This window comes from Pteropus medius, unplaced genomic scaffold (assembly GCF_902729225.1).
Source record: "Pteropus medius unplaced genomic scaffold, Ma_sr-lr_union100, whole genome shotgun sequence".
NCBI classification, from domain to species: Eukaryota; Metazoa; Chordata; class Mammalia; order Chiroptera; family Pteropodidae; genus Pteropus; species Pteropus medius.
The window spans coordinates 16,016-34,357 of NW_024342634.1; the positions used below are offsets into that span (position 1 = coordinate 16,016).

General features: G+C 34.7%; 1 protein-coding gene across 1 annotated transcript; it reads right to left on the bottom strand.

The window, feature by feature from the left end:
* Window positions 1-11,984: 11,984 nt before the first annotated feature.
* On the bottom strand, window positions 11,985-12,932 carry LOC120605551 (olfactory receptor 4A5-like). Its single transcript, XM_039866433.1, has one exon. It carries the CDS (start codon window positions 12,930-12,932, stop codon window positions 11,985-11,987), a length of 948 nt encoding a protein of 315 aa, XP_039722367.1.
* Between the last annotated feature and the right edge of the window lie 5,410 nt (window positions 12,933-18,342).

The window sequence follows — 18,342 nt, forward strand, 5'->3', positions numbered from 1 at the left end:
TGACTCTTCTATAAGGGCTGGTTCATGGATGGGAGGTCAGGAGACGGGACCTGTAATGAAATCGTGAACATGACTATGAACACATCCATTATGCTCTGGATACAATTTCATCATTATATCTGCTACAGTGGTTTACACACAATAAACATTTAGTAAATATCTATGAATTCATTCAAAGAGCCTATTATACCTTCCCTTGACAAGCAATTTCTCTTCAGATGATTTTGCTGGTGCTACAAGTAAGAGGTTCTATCTCAAAATCTTAGTGGATCATCCACAGAGAAGATGAATCAAAGGCCTGACATCAGTCACACGTTACATAGAGCCTTGTTTAAACCATGTCAGTCTGTGGCGGAGAAGTCAGCAATGATAAACCGGGAAAGGGTTCCAGGACTTCAGAAATTCAGTCTCTGCTGGTGGCAAAACAACTGTAAATACACTAGCATAGAGTAAGTCCTCTAACTTGGTAGCACTTGTGCTGAGAACCTTTACAACCAAAAATAAAGTCTCCTCTGGAATAATTCAATACGGTAGTAATCCACGATTAGAGGTTCAGTCCTCCATCACTTAAAGGATGCTTAGTCTTCTTAGATGTCTCATTAAATTTCAAGAAAAAGTACTTTGAACTGTATCAAATAACTACAAAATTATTTAGCGTATCATTCTAAAATTACTTGGTCTGACTCTGTGACTGCAAGGGCTTTTTTCATTAAGTCAACTTTATAAGAAGTTGAAATTCAAGTTGAAAATCACACGATACAACTTATATTTTGGATATATACCTAAAAGTGACAAATGAACAGGACAAACAAACAGAGACTCATGGACATGGACAATAGACTAGTGGTTACCAGAGGATAGCGGGGAGCGGGGAGCAGGAGGAAGAATTTATTTTTAATTTTTAAAAAAAATTTAAATCATTTCTTCAATTAAAATATACATACATACATACATACATACATACATACATACATACATACATACGTAAAGTGCAAAAAAAAGAATTCTGTCCATTTAATCTCTACCTAGCCCACAAATCTTAACGCACATACACTATTTAGATTATCAGCACATATTTTTTAATTTAATTGACTTGTGATGATCACCAACTATTACATTAGAAGCTGGCATTTTTTTCAAAACCTTTGTGGTAACATAAGTAATGAGGGAGGAGAACACTGACACAGAAAAGAGAGATAGAGGAAAATGGGACATGGTTTGATTTATAATGCTTCTTGGGTTCTGAGAGAGATGAAACACTGAGCTTCAGGATCCAGATTCCAAAAGGCAGCATATTCAAGAGAAAAGCCCGAGCTCAGTGAAAGAAGGCATGGGTTTGAGCCATTTAAAAGGTAATTCCATGTCTCTCTCGATGGAAATTAAAGGCTTGAACTGGAAAACCTCAGAAACCTTTCCAGTCTAAGAATCTATGACACTTTTTGTGCAGCCCCATCTTATTCTATTCTGCTGACTTTTTCCATATTTTTATAATTAAAGGAAAATCACCAGGCCCATCACTCCAACTTCAACAATGCTAGCCAATGGTAAATGGGATTTTATAATTACAGAGACAATGTAATGACTACAGGGTATTCATTCAGCATCTACCTATTTAATACCCAAAACATCCTTCGAGGGAGAGAAGAGCACAGGGATGAATAACAACAGACTCTGAAATTGCACTGCCTGTGTTGAAATCCCAACTTTGCCACTTCCTGTCTAGGTGACCTCGGGCAACAGAATAAACCTCTCTGTGATTCAGTTTCATCGTGTTTAGAATGGGGTACCAATAGTGCCTATCTCTTTGGTGGTTGTTTCATTACAAGTCAAGTACCTGAACACTATCTGGCACCTGGTAAAGGTACACTAAATGACAGCTATTATCAATGCTCTTGAATGCTTCACTATGTACACTGCATCAGAATGAATCAGGTGGACCTTTACAACTTGATAAAGATTATAGACACAGTCCAGGATTAAAAGAACATTATATTTATAATCCATTAATCCCTCTATGGGTATGGTGTAAGATTGTTTGACAGGAATTATCTATTTTACGATATATGAGATGTAGCCTTTTCCTTTGATGGAATGTATTTTGACTAGCAGAATAGAAAAAAAAAGTAGGATCCATGCACAGTAGGAAGACCTAAATAGTGGAAAGTAAAAGGATAAACGAATCAAATGAAAAAGGAGAAATTATATTTAAGAAGTGAATGTCAACAAGTAATAAGAATATTAATGTTGTAATTAAGTGAGATTAGTATTCTTTTAAAAATCTTCAGAAAGTCTTCCTTTAGTGAGGAAGTTCTGGAAGCTCAATCCCCTAAGATGTCCCGGGTATACTCAAGACGCCCCTTGAGAAGCAACAACAAATATATACAAAATATACCTCGGTAAAGAAAATGTAAAATGAAAAAAATTGATTCCTCAGAGTCCCTACACCTGATGATAGGAATAAAGTTAAACAAAAGAAAAGAACTGCACAACTACAGATACAAACCCAAACTCTTTGCTTATTCACTGCTGAAGAAATTACAGTATTACTAAACCTCAAATGGAGAAGCTGAAACCATCCACATAGATTTGGCAGGAGGAAAAAGGGAGGACATGAGAAGAAAAAGCTGAGCACTCTGTGGGAGCCAGCTGTGATGAACACTCTACAGGCCTCACTCACATCGCTGCTCCAGTTTATTCAGGCATCTTTCATTGATGATGCTACAGACTGATAAAGGCACCTTCACTGAAGCACATAAAGGTGTAAGGTAGTCTCTATTCAATTCTTTCTTTCTCACTTTTTACTTTTTCAGATACTATCTAGTGCCCTTCTCTTATTAATCATCAGTGTTGGATTTCGCCAGGGTAAATCTTCTATTAGCCAGTTAAATTATTTAGAGGTAAAAACTAGGTAAATAAACTATTCTCAATCATTGAAGTCATCCATGATTCTGTACTATAAAAACTGAAAGATGTTCTTACTGGGCTTTCAGCTGAAAGCACTAAGTTAACACTTCTTTGTTTTAAAAACATCATCTAACATACCTTTTTAATGAATGGCTTTTTAAAAAGACAAGTTAATATTCCATAGCAACGAAAATTCCCTCTATAGTACTTTAAAGTTACAGTTTCATGGTTTTCGATTAAGTGAGAGTAAGCAAGGTACTTCCCTGAGCACAGGTTTCTTTATGTACATGTACAAATAAGGGTTTCTGTGATAACTTTAAAATGTTTACTCACATCAGCCTTCTAGAACAGAATTGGAAAATCCCATATCAAGCTTCCAGAAGAGTAGCATTTACTCCTTTATATTCCAACACACTTGATATGTGCACAATTTTAAGTTCTCTAATTTAAGTTTTAAAGTAAATATGAATATTAACATATCATGTAAAATACAATAGACCAGGAGCCATGATTATGAAGCCATTAGTTTCTTTGTAATACATTACTCATTTCTCTTTGTTATTTGGCAAAATGAATAATAAACACCTGTCGAGCTATAATACTAAAACCAAATATATTTTGTATATACTGGTTAACTTCTGTGTTTTGCCAGCTTAATTTTCTCAATTCAGACTTTCTCCTATGAGAATATATGTTTAAGACCTTAGGTATATTTAAATATATAGTGTGAATTTTCAACGAGCATTTGTTGGTTATTTTAAGAACTCTTCTCAGTTCTTTCCCTTAGTATTTGTGCTTCTTTCACTGAGAGTATCTGTTGATACAATAAATGTGTGTGACCACAGAACACAATAATGGATAGACCTACAGATAATTTCATGTGGCCACACTTTCCATGTAGAGTGTTCATTGCAGCTGCCTCCCACAGACGCCCCATCACCTCAGCCTTTCAGATCCAATGCGGTATCCAATGCGGATGTCTATACTATAAATACACTTAAATAAAAGAAATATTTACTATACAAAAATAGTAGAACATTCTCACCTGCTTGGAATATTTTTTCAGAGAAACAAAGCTGTTATTTTCACATGGCTACATAAAAACTGGACTCATTAGTGGAAATCAACTTGGCCAAGTCTATTATTTGCCAACACAAAAACCTCCAAAAATTTAAAACACTGAAATTAGTTATTTGAAGGAGCCTCTACTCAGTCCACTATTTGGGGGAATCCAAGAAGTACTTTACTTTGAGGATTTAGGATAGCATTCACGTCTCTGGCCAGTAACTTCTCTCTGTACCTAATGACACAAAAGCTGGGATTTATTTTCCTGAAGAAGCCAATGACTGAGCCTTCTCACAGGTAATAGTAGAACTCGTTAGCCTTACAGTCATTCAAACAGCTCATCCCAAAGGACACCTATTTCCTAATTAAAAGAATGTCCTACTTCTTTCTAACTGCATCCCAGAAAATTGGAACCTTCCACAAGTTTCTATAAGCAATGAGAGACATCAGTGCAAAGGGAATTCTAACAAGAAAACATCTAGAGGACCAGATGTCAGTTAAGATAGACTCCAAACTAGGCAGAAATCTCTCAGGTATTTCTATCTCTGAAATACTTGTTCCATTCAAATGTGCAGACACAGCCTCTGGCTTTTTATATCATTTTTGTTTCAAATGAGAGAGAATGTAAGGTCATTATAGAGAAGTTTATTTGAATATTTGGAACAAATTCAAAAGAAGTAACCTCTTCTGGACAGTTTTCTCCCATAGAACAATCCCTAGAGAAAAAAAACATTTGGGTCTGGCCAAGGGGTAGCAGACAGCCAAATTCATGAAAAACCTAAAGTTTAAAAACAAAAATAATAAAATCAATACAGATTTGTAAGCTTCAAATAAAGAAATCTTTAGGTAACAATAATATTTAAGCCAAATGAAGGGAGACCCAGTCTCAGGATCCCTGACTCAACCCCTAGATGAGGAGGTCCTTCTCCAGCTGCTACTCTCTGCTCTAGAGGCCCTGAGGTTCAGAGGCAGAGAGACTTGGGACTGACGAAGATACTGAAGTTGATGTTTCAATTCTTAAAAAGACCAGTAATCTCAGTTGTATAGTTTGAAAGCAATGGATTTAAGTCAGCTGAAATCATAAGGATTTTCAGTCAAATAATGCAGTTCCTTATTTTTTTATACGGTGACACTGGTTAATGAAATCCAGTAAGTTTCAAGGGTATACAATTCAACAGTAAAGCATATATATATTGCATTGTTTGTTCACCATCCACAGTTATATGTCACCAAATATTTGACCCCTTTTATCCCATCTGCATTCCCCCTCTCCCCTTCCTTCTGATAACCACTAGTCTATTGTCCATGTCTATGAATCTCTGTTTGTCATGTTTCATTTCCTCTTATAGCTGACTAATATTCCATTATATATACGTACCACAGCTTCTTCAGCCAATCTCTTGTAGGACACTTCAATTGTTTCCATGTCCAGACCAGAGTGAATAATGCTGCTACAAACATCGATGTGCATACATCTTTTCGAATAAATGTTTTCAAGACATTGGGATAAATATCCAGTAGAGGGATTGCTGGATCATGTGGTAAATCAATTTTTAGGTTTTTGAGGAAACTCCATACTGTTTTCTATAGTGGCTATACAAATTTGAGTCCCACCAGCAGTGTTCAAGGCTTCATTTTTCTCCTCATCCTCTCCAACATTTGTTATTACTTGTCCTGTTAATAATAGCCATTCCAATAGGTATGAGGTGGTATTTCGTTGTGGTTTTGATTTACATTTCCCTAATAGCTAGTGAAGTTGAGCATCCTTAATATGTTTGTTGGCTTTTTGTGTGTCTTCTTGAGAGAAATGTCTGTTCAGGTCCTCTACCTATTTTTTTTTATTGTTTGTTGTTATTGAGCTGTATGAGTTCTTTGTATATTTTGGATATTAGGCCCTTATTGGATGTGTTGCTTCCTAATATATTTTCCCATTCAGATGGTGTCTCTGCCTTATTGATAGCTTCTTTCACTGTGCAGAAGCTTCTTAGTTTGATATGATCTCATTAATTTATTTTTTATTTTGTCAAATTCATAAAATTCTCTCAGAGTCTTAGGTAAATGAATTTGGTTCCTATGTTTTCCTCGTTGCAATTTATTGATTCAGGTCTTAGATCCAGGTCCTTAATCCACTTTGAGATAATTTTGGTGTGTACTGACAGACAACAGTATAGTTTTATTCTTTTGCAAGTGGCTCTCCACTTTTCCCTGCACCAGTTATTGAAGAGGCTTCCCTGTCTCCGCTGTATATTTTCGGCTCCTTTCGGAAAATACTTGCCCGTGTAAATGGGTTTACTTCTGGACTCTCGATTCTGTTCCATTGTTCTCTGTGTCTGTTTTTCTGCCATTACCATGCCATTTTGACTCAACAACATAAGACAGAAAAACAAACCACATACATGATACACAAAGTACAAAATACTGGGAAACGATGTCAATAAGCAAGATATTAAAAATTATAAAATCTGAAATTTTGAGTTTCAGTCCAAATTCTTTTAAAACGTAGAATCACAATCCATGCCTCAACATGGTCCTATTTAACAGTCTGTTTAGTAAAACAAGTTTCTCATGTAAGCAATAGCTTTTTTAAAATCATCGAACAGTGACCATGAAAATGATGCAGCAAAATTTTCAGGTCTTAATAAACACCTAATCAGCACATGTGATTTTTTAAAATGAAAATATAATAATTTTAAAGAAATATCACATTTTCCAAGTCAATTTCTTTAAAGAAAAAATGCTACCCCTAAAACCTGAATGTGGTTGAACACACTTTGGGGTCAACTATAAAAAAATAACTATCGAAGAGGGTGGGATGCCTGTCTCATATATCATCTTGGTCACTTTTGTTTCTTTGTTTTATAATTTTGCAGGGGTGTCTCTGGTGGCCTGCAGTCTGCTATGAGAATTCAGATTCTAAATTTTTATTTGGAAGTTGAGCCTCAGAATTTATACCTATCAACTCTGTGACCTTGGGTAAATTACTCAACATCATATGTATATTGAGACGTATAAGAGCATCTAACATACAGTATGATTTTAGGGATTAAACAGGATAAAGCAAAAAAAAAACATACACTCTGAAAATAGTCTCATAACTAAATAAATAGAAGATATTATTTACCGTTATTTAATTCCCGTGTAACTTAAGTGCCACATCTCTGCGGTAAGTTTTTCATTTGTTTCCCCAAAGTCCACTCTGTTCTCTAATGATCCACAGGAGCATTTCCTGAGGGATGAAAGGACCAACTGAGTCAAAGGTCTTTGTCACCGATCTTATAAATTTCTCCATAATAAGAAGCATCTGCCACAATGAAATGATGGAATGGGATGCTGAAGGCTATATGACAGCTCCAGCTGAGACAAGACAATACAAGGCACCACTGCTTGCTTAACCTACAGAATGTGGTATATATTTAATCCAAGAGCTATACATAAATCAAGACCATCTCTCATGTAGTCAGAATGAAGAAATCAGTGAATCAAAAAACATCAGAACGACCCTCATCACTCTTACCTGTTACATAAAATAACCCACAAAAGATATTCCTGATTCAGGTACTTGGAAGTTTGAACTTAGTATGTTTGCGCACCCTTGTGCCCACAGAGGAATGCTTCTACCAATGAGCACAGTCATCGTTCCATTCAATTTTAAATGGAAACTGTCCATAGTGATGTTGGGTTCCCATGCTGATGAAACAGGTAGAAAGATCCCTGGATGAGTTGAGTACTTGATCCTAATTAACGCAGGGAAATTGGGTTGCTGCACAGAAATTAAGACATGGAGGATGATTTCTGAACCCTCCTTCTACTGCTATGTTGAGTAGAGAGCAATGAGAAACTGAGGCAAACTAATGAAACAAAACCATTATGGATATGACTCCTATAGTAATGAAGGTTTGGGTTACCCAATTGGGTAAAATATTCCGCCCCAAAAAACAAACAAACAAACAGACAAACTGGAAGAAAGTAAAAGGAATACAAAATTAGTGGTTCAAAAGTCATGAGTATTAAGTTTGGTCACATGACAAATTTTAGACTGAAGTGGCTGGTTTTTTTTTTTTATGTAATCATTTCATCAGCACTTTCAGTTCTTTTTTCTTTTCTTTCCTGCCAGCTACTTCAAATAAAGAGGATCGGTGGTTCATATTTCAATTTAGATTGGAAGTAGGAGTATATCTCGGTTAAAATCAATTGGTGATATGGAAGCTAAAGGGACTTTGAAGATTCCCTGTGTTGGGGTCAGAGTTTTACTTCCTGTCCAATGTTAAGAGTGTATAGTAGCAGCAAAAAGGGTTGAGTAACATGGATGTGCTACATTTGCTCCAACAGATGCAAGTCTAATCTTTTCCACTTTATTCTGGGCCCTAGGAAGCTCATCCAAACACAGTGTATCAACCAAACAAACTGGTCCTTAAGCTGTCAGTTAGCTTCAGCCCATGGGAGGAAATAACAGATCAGAGAGTGAGAAGAAAAAACGTCAAGGTACTAATTCCTTTGTCATTTTCCCTCATGGCCAAGATGTAGAAATGGCTGTGTCTCTCTAATCAGTCCATAGACAGACAAAGGAAGGAAGGTCACTGTCCTTTGTCTGTTACAATTATTACCATGTTCTGAAAAAGAAAATGAACTCCTCCTTTTGCGCCTTCATAATTAGGTTAGTAAATACTTCCCACTGTTGCAAGTATTGAGTATGTCACCATTTTTTAATCTTTTAATCTTGCAAACTCTTTGTAAATAGTTTTCACTTTTCCTTTGAAAAGTAATATCTCTTCCTTTTAGGACAGTTACATACAGGTGGGGATAACACTTTTTAGTGAATATTTTTTAATGGGGAAATACCACAAGCATCTCCATTAAAGCAAATAATAAGTAATGGTTTCCTCTAGTCACAGTTATTATCTCATACTTTACTCTCTTAAATAACAATAATACAAGAAAAAGAAATATGATATGAAATATTAGAGAGAAGATCTTAGAAAGGAAAATCATTAAGATGATATCATCATTACTCAGAAATAAACCAAAAGAATTAACTGAAAATCTATCATATTAAATAAGAGAGTTCAGTAAAGTGACTGGATTGATTAAACTGATAAATATTTATTACTATTTATTAAACTGATAAATAATTATTACATAATATTGGGAAAATACAATATGGAAAAGATATCTTTCATTAATATAGCCCAAATTAAAAAAAAAAACATGGAAATAAACAAAATGTGAAAAACCTATATGATGAAAATGTGAAAAACCTGTATGATGAAAATATACATATGATGTATTATTTAATTGTAAATGAATCCTATGTCATTTTATTAAGCAATATCACCAAAATAAATTTAAATCGATAAATAATTAAATAAGAAAAAGAAAAGAGAATTGCTGTAGAATCTTAAAAACCTGAATATGGATATATTTCGACTTTCTAGTTAGAATTATTCAATGTGATTAACATGTGAATTCTTTCCCAAATTAATTTGACATTTAATATATTGTAAGAAAAAAAGTTCATAGATGTCAAGAAAGCCACTTGAAAAGGAGATTTATATTCTTTGCACATATATACACACACACAAAAGGATATTTTTCCGTTCTCTAAATCTTCGCGCCACATACATCCATATATGTGTACTCAAAGCTTTAAATATATAAAACGAGTGAACTAAACCATTTATAAATTTTTAAGTAATCTTGAGTTAAAAATGCAGACACTCCAATATTGTAATTGACAACTTTGAAATAAAGAGTATAACCGTTCCACACTAAAAAAACACTACCTACAAAAAATTCTAAGTTTTGTATTATATTGTATAAAATCTCTTTTAAGCCAATAAAACATTTTGAACATGCCAATTAAATTATATAAAGTATATCAAAGGCAATTCATTAAAAAGAATCAATGACTGAATATCTCCCTGTTAAAAATTTTAAGTAAATTTTTGATTTAAAGTGAGATATAACATTGTTTATTTTGAAAAAATAAACAAATATAAAATATATTTTCAGTAAGCCTGTGGGAAAGAGTAACAAAAATATATACAAGATAAAATTTATTAAGAGATGTAAAGAACACAATTTTTATACAATTTTCAAAAGTTTACGAGCATTAAAGAGTACACAGGATTACTAAAGAACTCCAACAAATTAATAATAGAAAAACAACCAAACCCAGTATGAAAAAAATAGAAAAAGACACTAATATACATTTTGTAGAAGATGATAAAAAATAAATGTTCAATATCCATGAAAATATGCTCAACTTCCATAGTAATTAGAATTGCAAATTAAAGCCACAATGAAGTCATAATTTTATGGTTATTAAATTTGCAAAAATATCAAACATCTGACAATATCAAGTGTTCAGAGGGATGCAGAGTGATAGAGCTGTTACACATGACTCGCAGGCGTATAACAGATAACACAACTTGAGGACAAAATTATAACCACCTGTGAAAGAGAACATATAAACAGGTGTATATAAAAGAATTTCTTTTAGGATGCCTGCAGCAACACTTAGCAATATCAAATTCTTGAATAACACAAATGATGACTGACTGAACAGATACATAATCTGTGGTATAGTCAGAAATGGAATCACATAGATCAAGGAAATGATGGGACCAGAGAAACATACAGCATCATAAATCTTAGACAGTTACCATCATGGATAAAAGTAAGATTCAGAAAATTATGTCTTATGTAATATAATTTTAATGAAGGTATATAATCTGACACTGCTAAACATTATGTTTTAAGGATATATACATATGTAGTTAAACTATTTTTAATTATGATTGACAACACATTCAGTGCTGAGATTACCTCTGGGAAGAGGCAAAGCAATGAGATCAGGGAAGTATAGCATACACACAGGTATTTTCCATTAGGTAACACAATTCAAACTTTATAAATAAACTGTATATACTATTATTTCAGGTATAATACATAATAAAATATTAAAATAAGAAAAGTTCAAATCTTTTATACTTAGAAAACTTTTACAAAGCAAGGATTATGTTCCATATCATTATGGCAGAAATTCAATCTTTTCGAAGTTTGTGATTTTCAGGGGTGGGCTACAAACTGAAAAGTAGCCATTTTTTTAACAGGAAATTCAAAAATAAAATTTTGTTGTACCAAAACAAATCATTAGTAAGTTTATAATTAAAAGTATTTTGTTGAAGTCAACTTTGAGAGAACATGTTTCTTTGCAAATCAACATATTTCTTTACCCATATCTTCAAAATAAGAAGTTTACCTACACTTTGAAGACAAAATAAGAAGTTTACCTACACTTTGAAGACAAAATAAGAAGTTTACCTACACTTTGAAGAATGGCAAAAATGCATATTATAATAACTACTGACCTAAAGCACGAAAATGTGTTTACAACTTGGGTTAGTATGCTTTCCTATCCTTCAATTGAGAACTAAAATCTGTTTTCATCATCAAACATCCCATATGGTTTCACCCCAATGTGTGAATACATCCAACATCCCATCTATCAAAACTGCTCACATGTAGTGCTTGTAACCAAATACTATGTCATCTCCCATTTAAATATCCTGACCTGCAAATTCATGGACACGGACTCCAAAAACAGAAATAATCTTACAGACAAAATGCATGATGCAACTGCAGGAAGCTGCTGTGTGGCAACATTAAAATTTATGAATTAAATTAAAATTTATGAATCACTGCTTTAGCTCCAGAAATTTGTTCTGAATATTAACAAAACTACTTTCTCATTAATGAAGATATAAGTAAATTTTCAAAGGTACCTTGTTTATCACCTTTAAAAAGAAAAAAACTCTTCTAAATTCTCATTATAATGTAATCTGAGGGAAAAAATTGCAAGGCGACTAAGTTTTTTTTACTTGTAATAAAAAATATCTGTATCTTTGCCTTTCTATCAATAAAAAAGGGCATCCCTAGAGAATCCACTGAATTAACTAAATCATCCATTTTACAATTTACAGCCTCTTTGTTGCATCAGAATTAGAAACATATGTTTAGTATGGCTGACACATTCTTATTATACTTATAGTTAATTTCTTACTCCAGAGGTTTTTCATGGCATTTTTCATCTCCAAATTTCTCAGGCTGTATATTAAAGGATTCAACATGGGAGTGATAACCGTATAAAACACAGTTACATATTTATCAATGGGGTAGTTGGAAACAGGTCTAACATACATGAAAATACAGGGAATGAAGAAGAAGACAACCACCGTGATGTGAGAACTGCAGGTAGACAGGGCTTTGCGCCTCCCTTCCTGACTGTGGCTTTTAAGGGACTTTAGGATGACTCCGTAGGAGATTAGAAGAAGGATAAAGATAACAATACACATTGCACCACCATTGGCAACAACCGTGAAGCCTACAATGTAGATGTCAGTGCAGGCAAGTCCCAATAATGGGTACATGTCACAGACGAAGTGGTCAATGACATTGGGACCACAGAAGGGGAGGCTGTACACAACGAGAATTTGAACCAAAGTGTGCATAAAACCTCCAACCCAGGACATCACCAACAGCAGAATGCACACCTGTCTATTCATGATGGTTAGATAATGCAGTGGTTTACAGATAGCCACATATCGATCATAGGCCATCACCACTAGAAGGAGGATCTCAGAACCTCCAAATAAGTGGTCTATAAAGAGCTGTCCCATGCAAGCTGAAAAGGAAATTGTCTTTTTACCACACAATAAGTCCATAATCAATTTCGGTGAAATGGTAGTGGAATAAACCACATCCGTGAGTGACAAAAAGGCAAGGAAGAGGTACATGGGAGAGCCCAGGGAAGGGCTGACAAAAACAGTCACTGCAATGAGCAGGTTGCCCACCACTGTCACAATGTAGGTGAGTAAAAATATGACAAATAATGCTTTTTGCCCCTCAGGATCCTGAGTAAGGCCCAGGAGAACAAATTCTGACACATTGTTAACAACTCCCATTGACTCTTCTATAAGGGCTGGTTCATGGATGGGAATTCAGGAGAACAAGTCCTGCAATAAAATTGTAAAGATGACTATAAATTCATCCATTATGTTCTAGAGTATAACTTCATCATTATATCTTCTACACTGGTTTACACACAATATACATTATGTAACTATCTATTCATTCTTCTTCCAAAGAGCCCATTACCCTCCCTTGACAATCAATTAATCTTTGGATGATTCTGCTGATGCTACAAGTAATAGTTTCTAAGTTTTAGTGGATCATCCACAGAGAAGATGAATCAAAGGCCCGACATCAGTCACACATTTCTTAGAGCCTTATTTAAACCATATCATTCTGTAGCACAGAAGTCAGCAGAGATAAACTGGGAAAGAGTTCCCGCCCTTCAGAAACTCACTCTCTACTGGTGGCAAAACGACTGTAAATACATTGGCATAGAGTAAGTCTCCTGAGTTGGTAGTACCTGTGGTGAGTGCCTTTACAACATGATCTATGTCCCACCAAAAATAAAGTCTTTCCTAAAATAACTCACTTAATTCAATGATGATCCACGATTAGAGGTTCAGTCCTCCATGACTCAAATGATATTCAGTCTTCATGGATATCTCATTAAATTTCAAGAGACCATTTTTTGACCTGTATCAAATAACTATACAATTATTTATCACAACATTGTAGCAATTGCTTGGTCTGACTCTTGACGGCCAGGGTGTGTGTGTGTGTGTTTGTTTTTACTATTGGCTGTTGAAGGAGTTGTAATTCTGTCCATTCAAGCACACCCTAGCCCACAACTCATAACACATATACACTAGATTTTCAGCACGTATTTTTTTTAATTAACCAACTTCTGATTATCACCAACTATTACATTAGAAGTTAGATTTTTTTTTTCAAAACTCATTGGTAATCTAGGTAATGAGAGAGAACATAGACACTGAAAAAGAGAGATAGAGGAAAATGGAATGCAGTTTTATTTATAATGCTTTTTAGGTACTGAGAGAATCCAAATGAAGCTCCAGGGTCCAGATGCCAAAAGGCATCATACTCAAGGGAAAAGTCTGAGCTCAGTGTAAGAATACATGTCTTTGGGCCATTTAAAATGTAATTGCAAGTCTTTCTCATTGGAAATTAAGGGCTTGAACTGGAAAACCTCAGAAACCATTCCAATCTAAGTAGCTATGACACCTTTTGTGCAGCTCCATCTAATTCTATTCTGCTGACTTTTTCATATCTTTATTTTTAAAAAAAAAATCTCTAGGCCTATCACTCTGACTTGAACAATGTTATCCAGTGATAAATTGGATTTTAGAATTATAAAGTCTGAAGAATGCCTATAAGGTACTCATTCAGCGTCTACCTATTTAATACCCAAAACATCTTCAGTGGAAGAGTGTAGCACAGTGATGAATAACACAGACTCTGAAGCTGCACTGCCTGTGTTGAAATCCCAGCTTCACTACTTCCTGTCTAGATGACCTTGGGCAACATTATAAACCTTCTGTGCCTCAGTTTCATCATGTTTAGAATGGGGGTACCAACAGTGCCTACCTCTTAGGTGGTTGCTTTATAATAAGTCAAGTATCTAGAAAATTTCCTGGCACCCAGTAAATGTTTGATAAATGACAGCTGTTATTAATGTTCTTGAATTCTTCACTATGAACACTGCATCAGAAGGAATGAGCTGGATCTTTATCAATTTCATATAAATATAGACACAGTCTAGGATAAAAAGAATATTATACCTATAATCCATGAACCAGTCTATGGGCATGTGGTAAGATCATATGTCACAGGAATTATCTATTTTATGATATGTGAATTGCAGTATTACCTGTGAGGGAATGTATTCTGATTAGAAGCAAGCAGAATAATGGTATCCATGCCCTTTAGGAAGACTTAAGTAGTGGAAAATGAAAGAAGGATCAAATGAAGAAGGAAATTATATTTAAGAAATGATAACTGAAGGTAATAAGAATATTAATGTAGCAATTAAGTGAGATTTGTATTCTTTAAAAAATCTGCAGAAAGGTTTCCTTTAGTGAGGAAGTGCTGGACTCCCAATACCCAGAGATATCGAGGGGTTACTCAGGAGGCCTCTTGAGAAGCAATAACAAATATATACGTAACACATCCTAGTAAAGGAAAAAAATGCAAAAAAAAAAAAAATGATTCCTCAGAGACCCTATATCTGCTAAGGACAAAATTAAACAAGAGGAAATAATTGCACAACTAGATACAAACCAAACTTATTTTTATTCATTGCTGAGGAAAATTACAGGATTACTAAACCTCGAATGGAGAAGCTGAATTCGTCCACGCAGATTTGGCAGGTGGAGGGAGGGAGGACTGTGCAGAAAAAACTGAGCTTACTGTGGGAGCCAGCTGTGACGAACACTCTACATGTCTCACTCATATCACTGTTCCAGTCAATTCAGGCATCTTTCATTGCTGATGCCACAGACTGATGAAGGCACACCCGCTGAAGCACATAAAGGTATAAGGTAGTCTACATCCAATTCTTTCTTTCCAAGTTTTTACTTTCTGCAGGATCTGTCAATGTCCTTACTCTTACTAACCATCAGTGTTGGATTTTACCAGTGTTGACAGAGACCCATTAATTCTATTAGCCAGTGAAATTATTTGTATGTAAAACTTGAGTAAGTAAACTATATTGTCATTTAAGTCATTAATGATTCTATACTATAAAAACAGGAAAAAAAACAGTAAGATGTTGTTAATGGGCTTTCAATGTAAACCACTAAGTTAACACTTCTCTATTTAAAAAACATTTAACATTAACATAGTTTCCTAAAGTATGGCTTTTTAAAAACAAATTAAAATATCATAGTAACAAAAATACTCTCTATAGTACTTTAAAATTACACTCTCATGACTTTCGATTGTGAGAGTAAACAAAGTACTTCTCCGAGCACAGGTTTCTCTTTGAATGTGTACAAATATGAGTTGCTGTGATCATTTTTTTAAAAAGATTACACATCTGAGCCTTACAGCTAAAAATTTAAAAATCACATATCAACCTTCCAGAATAGAATAGGTATTTATTCTTTTATATGCTAACACACTTGATGTGGATATGATTTTAAGTGCTCTCATTTAAAAGTTTTAAAGTAATTATAAATATTAACATATCATGTAAAATATAATAGCCCATGAACCACAATTATAAGTCCATTAGTTTATTTGTAATGCAATACATGACACTCTTTGATACTTGGCAAAATGGATGATAAACACCTGGCAGGCTTTAATACTAAAACCAAATACATTTTGTAATTTCTGGTTAACTTCTGTGTTTTGCCACCTAAAGTTTCTCAATTCAGACTTTCTCCTATGAAAATATATATTTAAGACAGCTATATCTAAATACATTGAATGAATTTTTAATGATCATCCCTCTTTGGTAGTTTTAAAGTACTCACCTCAGGTCTTTGCCTTAGTCTTTAAGTCAGTGTTTCCTTCACTGAGAGTAACTGTAGATATATCACGTATCTGTGTGTGACCACAGAACACACAATAATTAATTGCCGATCAGATCTACAGATAATTTCATGTGGCCACACTTTCCATATTTCCACACATATGCTCCATTACTTCACTCTTTCATACAAGTATAACAGTATCTAATGTGGATATCAACAATATAAAGACAAACAAATATGCACTGTGCAAAAATAAAACATTCGTACCCAATATAGAAATTTTTCAGAGAAAAACAGAACTGCTATGTTCACATGCATACATAAAAACTAGACTCATTAGTGGAAATCAACTTGGCCAAGTGCATCGTTGCCAATACAAAAACCTCCAAATTTTCAAACACTGAAATTAGTTATTTGAACGTGCCTCTTCTCAGTTCATTATGGTGAGGCAAACAAGAAGTAATTTACTTTGTGGATTTAGGATAGCATTCACATTCTGACCAGTAACTGTCTCTCTGTACCTAACAACGCAAATGCTGGGATTTATCTTCCTGAAATAGCCAATGACTGAGCCTTCTCACAGGTAATAGTAGAACTCATTAGCCTTTCAGTCATTCAAACGGCTCATCCCGAAGGACACTTTTTCCCCAATTAAAAATATGTCTCTACCTCTAACTTCATCCCAGAAAATTGAGATCTTCTACAAGTTTTTACAAGCAACAAGAGATATCTATGCAAAGGGAACTCTAATGAGAAAACATCTAGAGGACCAGATGTCAGTCAAAGTACTTTCCAACCGAGGCAGAAATTTGAGTTTTCAGAAATCTCACAGGTATTTCCATCAGAAGAATAATTGTTCCATTTATATGTGTAGACACAGCTTCTGGCTTTTACATCATTACTGTTTTAAAGGAAAGAGAATGTAAGGTCATTATAGATTGGTTTCTTAGACTATCGAAACAAATTCAAATGAAGTAACCTCTTCTGGACAGTTTTCTCCCCTAGAACAATCCCTACAGTAAGAAAAGATTTGGGTCTGGCCAAGAAAGAGTAGCAGACAGCCCAGTGTATGATAAGCCTCAAATTTAGATACAAAAATAATAAAATCAATACAGATTTATAAGCTTCAAATAAAGAAATCTTTAGGTAACAATAATATTTAAGCCAAATGAAGGGAGACCCAGTCTCGGGATCCCTGACTCAACCATATTCCTAGAAAAGGAGGTCCTTCTCCAGCTGCTAGTCTGCTCTAGAGGCCCTGAGGCTCAGAGGTGGAGACTTAGGGCTGAGGAAATCAATATTTCAATTCTTGAAAAGACCAGTAATCACAGTTGTATTGTTTGAAGGCCTGAATATAAGTCAGCTGGTACCATAATGATTTTCAATCAATTAATGTGATTCCTCATACCCTGTAGGTGCAGCCAATTCCCATATTTAGTCAGCCTGAGTGTTAATCCCACCCGCTGATGTACTAATACCTATAAAGGCTTGGCAACAACAGAATATCACACACAACCCACACACAGATCTCATCCAGAGGCCCCAGCACAGAGGATCAGAGAGAGTGTTCCACTGAGCCACACGGGACACCTTCCATGTAAAGCCATCTAGCCAAAGCTGATAGATGAAACAAATCTTCATAACACATAGAAACAAAAGCGAAGAGGCTAATAAAATGAGAAAACAAAGAAACATGCCATGAATGAAAGAACAAGAGAAACCTCTAGAAAATACACTAAATGAAATAGAAGCAAGCAACCTACCAAAGACACAGTTCAAAGTAATGATTATAAAGATGCTCAATTAACTTAAGGGGATAATGGATGAGTTCAATGAGAACCTCAACTGAGAGATAGTTAGCATAAAAAAGGACATAGAAACCATAAAAAAGAACCAGATGGAAATTAAGAATACACTAGAAGGGTCAACAGTAGATTGGACAAAGCAGAAGATCATATCAGCA

Bases quoted from the DNA above. Each gene is read 5' to 3' on its own strand.
- LOC120605551 (XM_039866433.1), bottom strand. From the start codon at position 12,932: ATGGGAGTTGTTAACAATGTGTCAGAATTTGTTCTCCTGGGCCTTACT.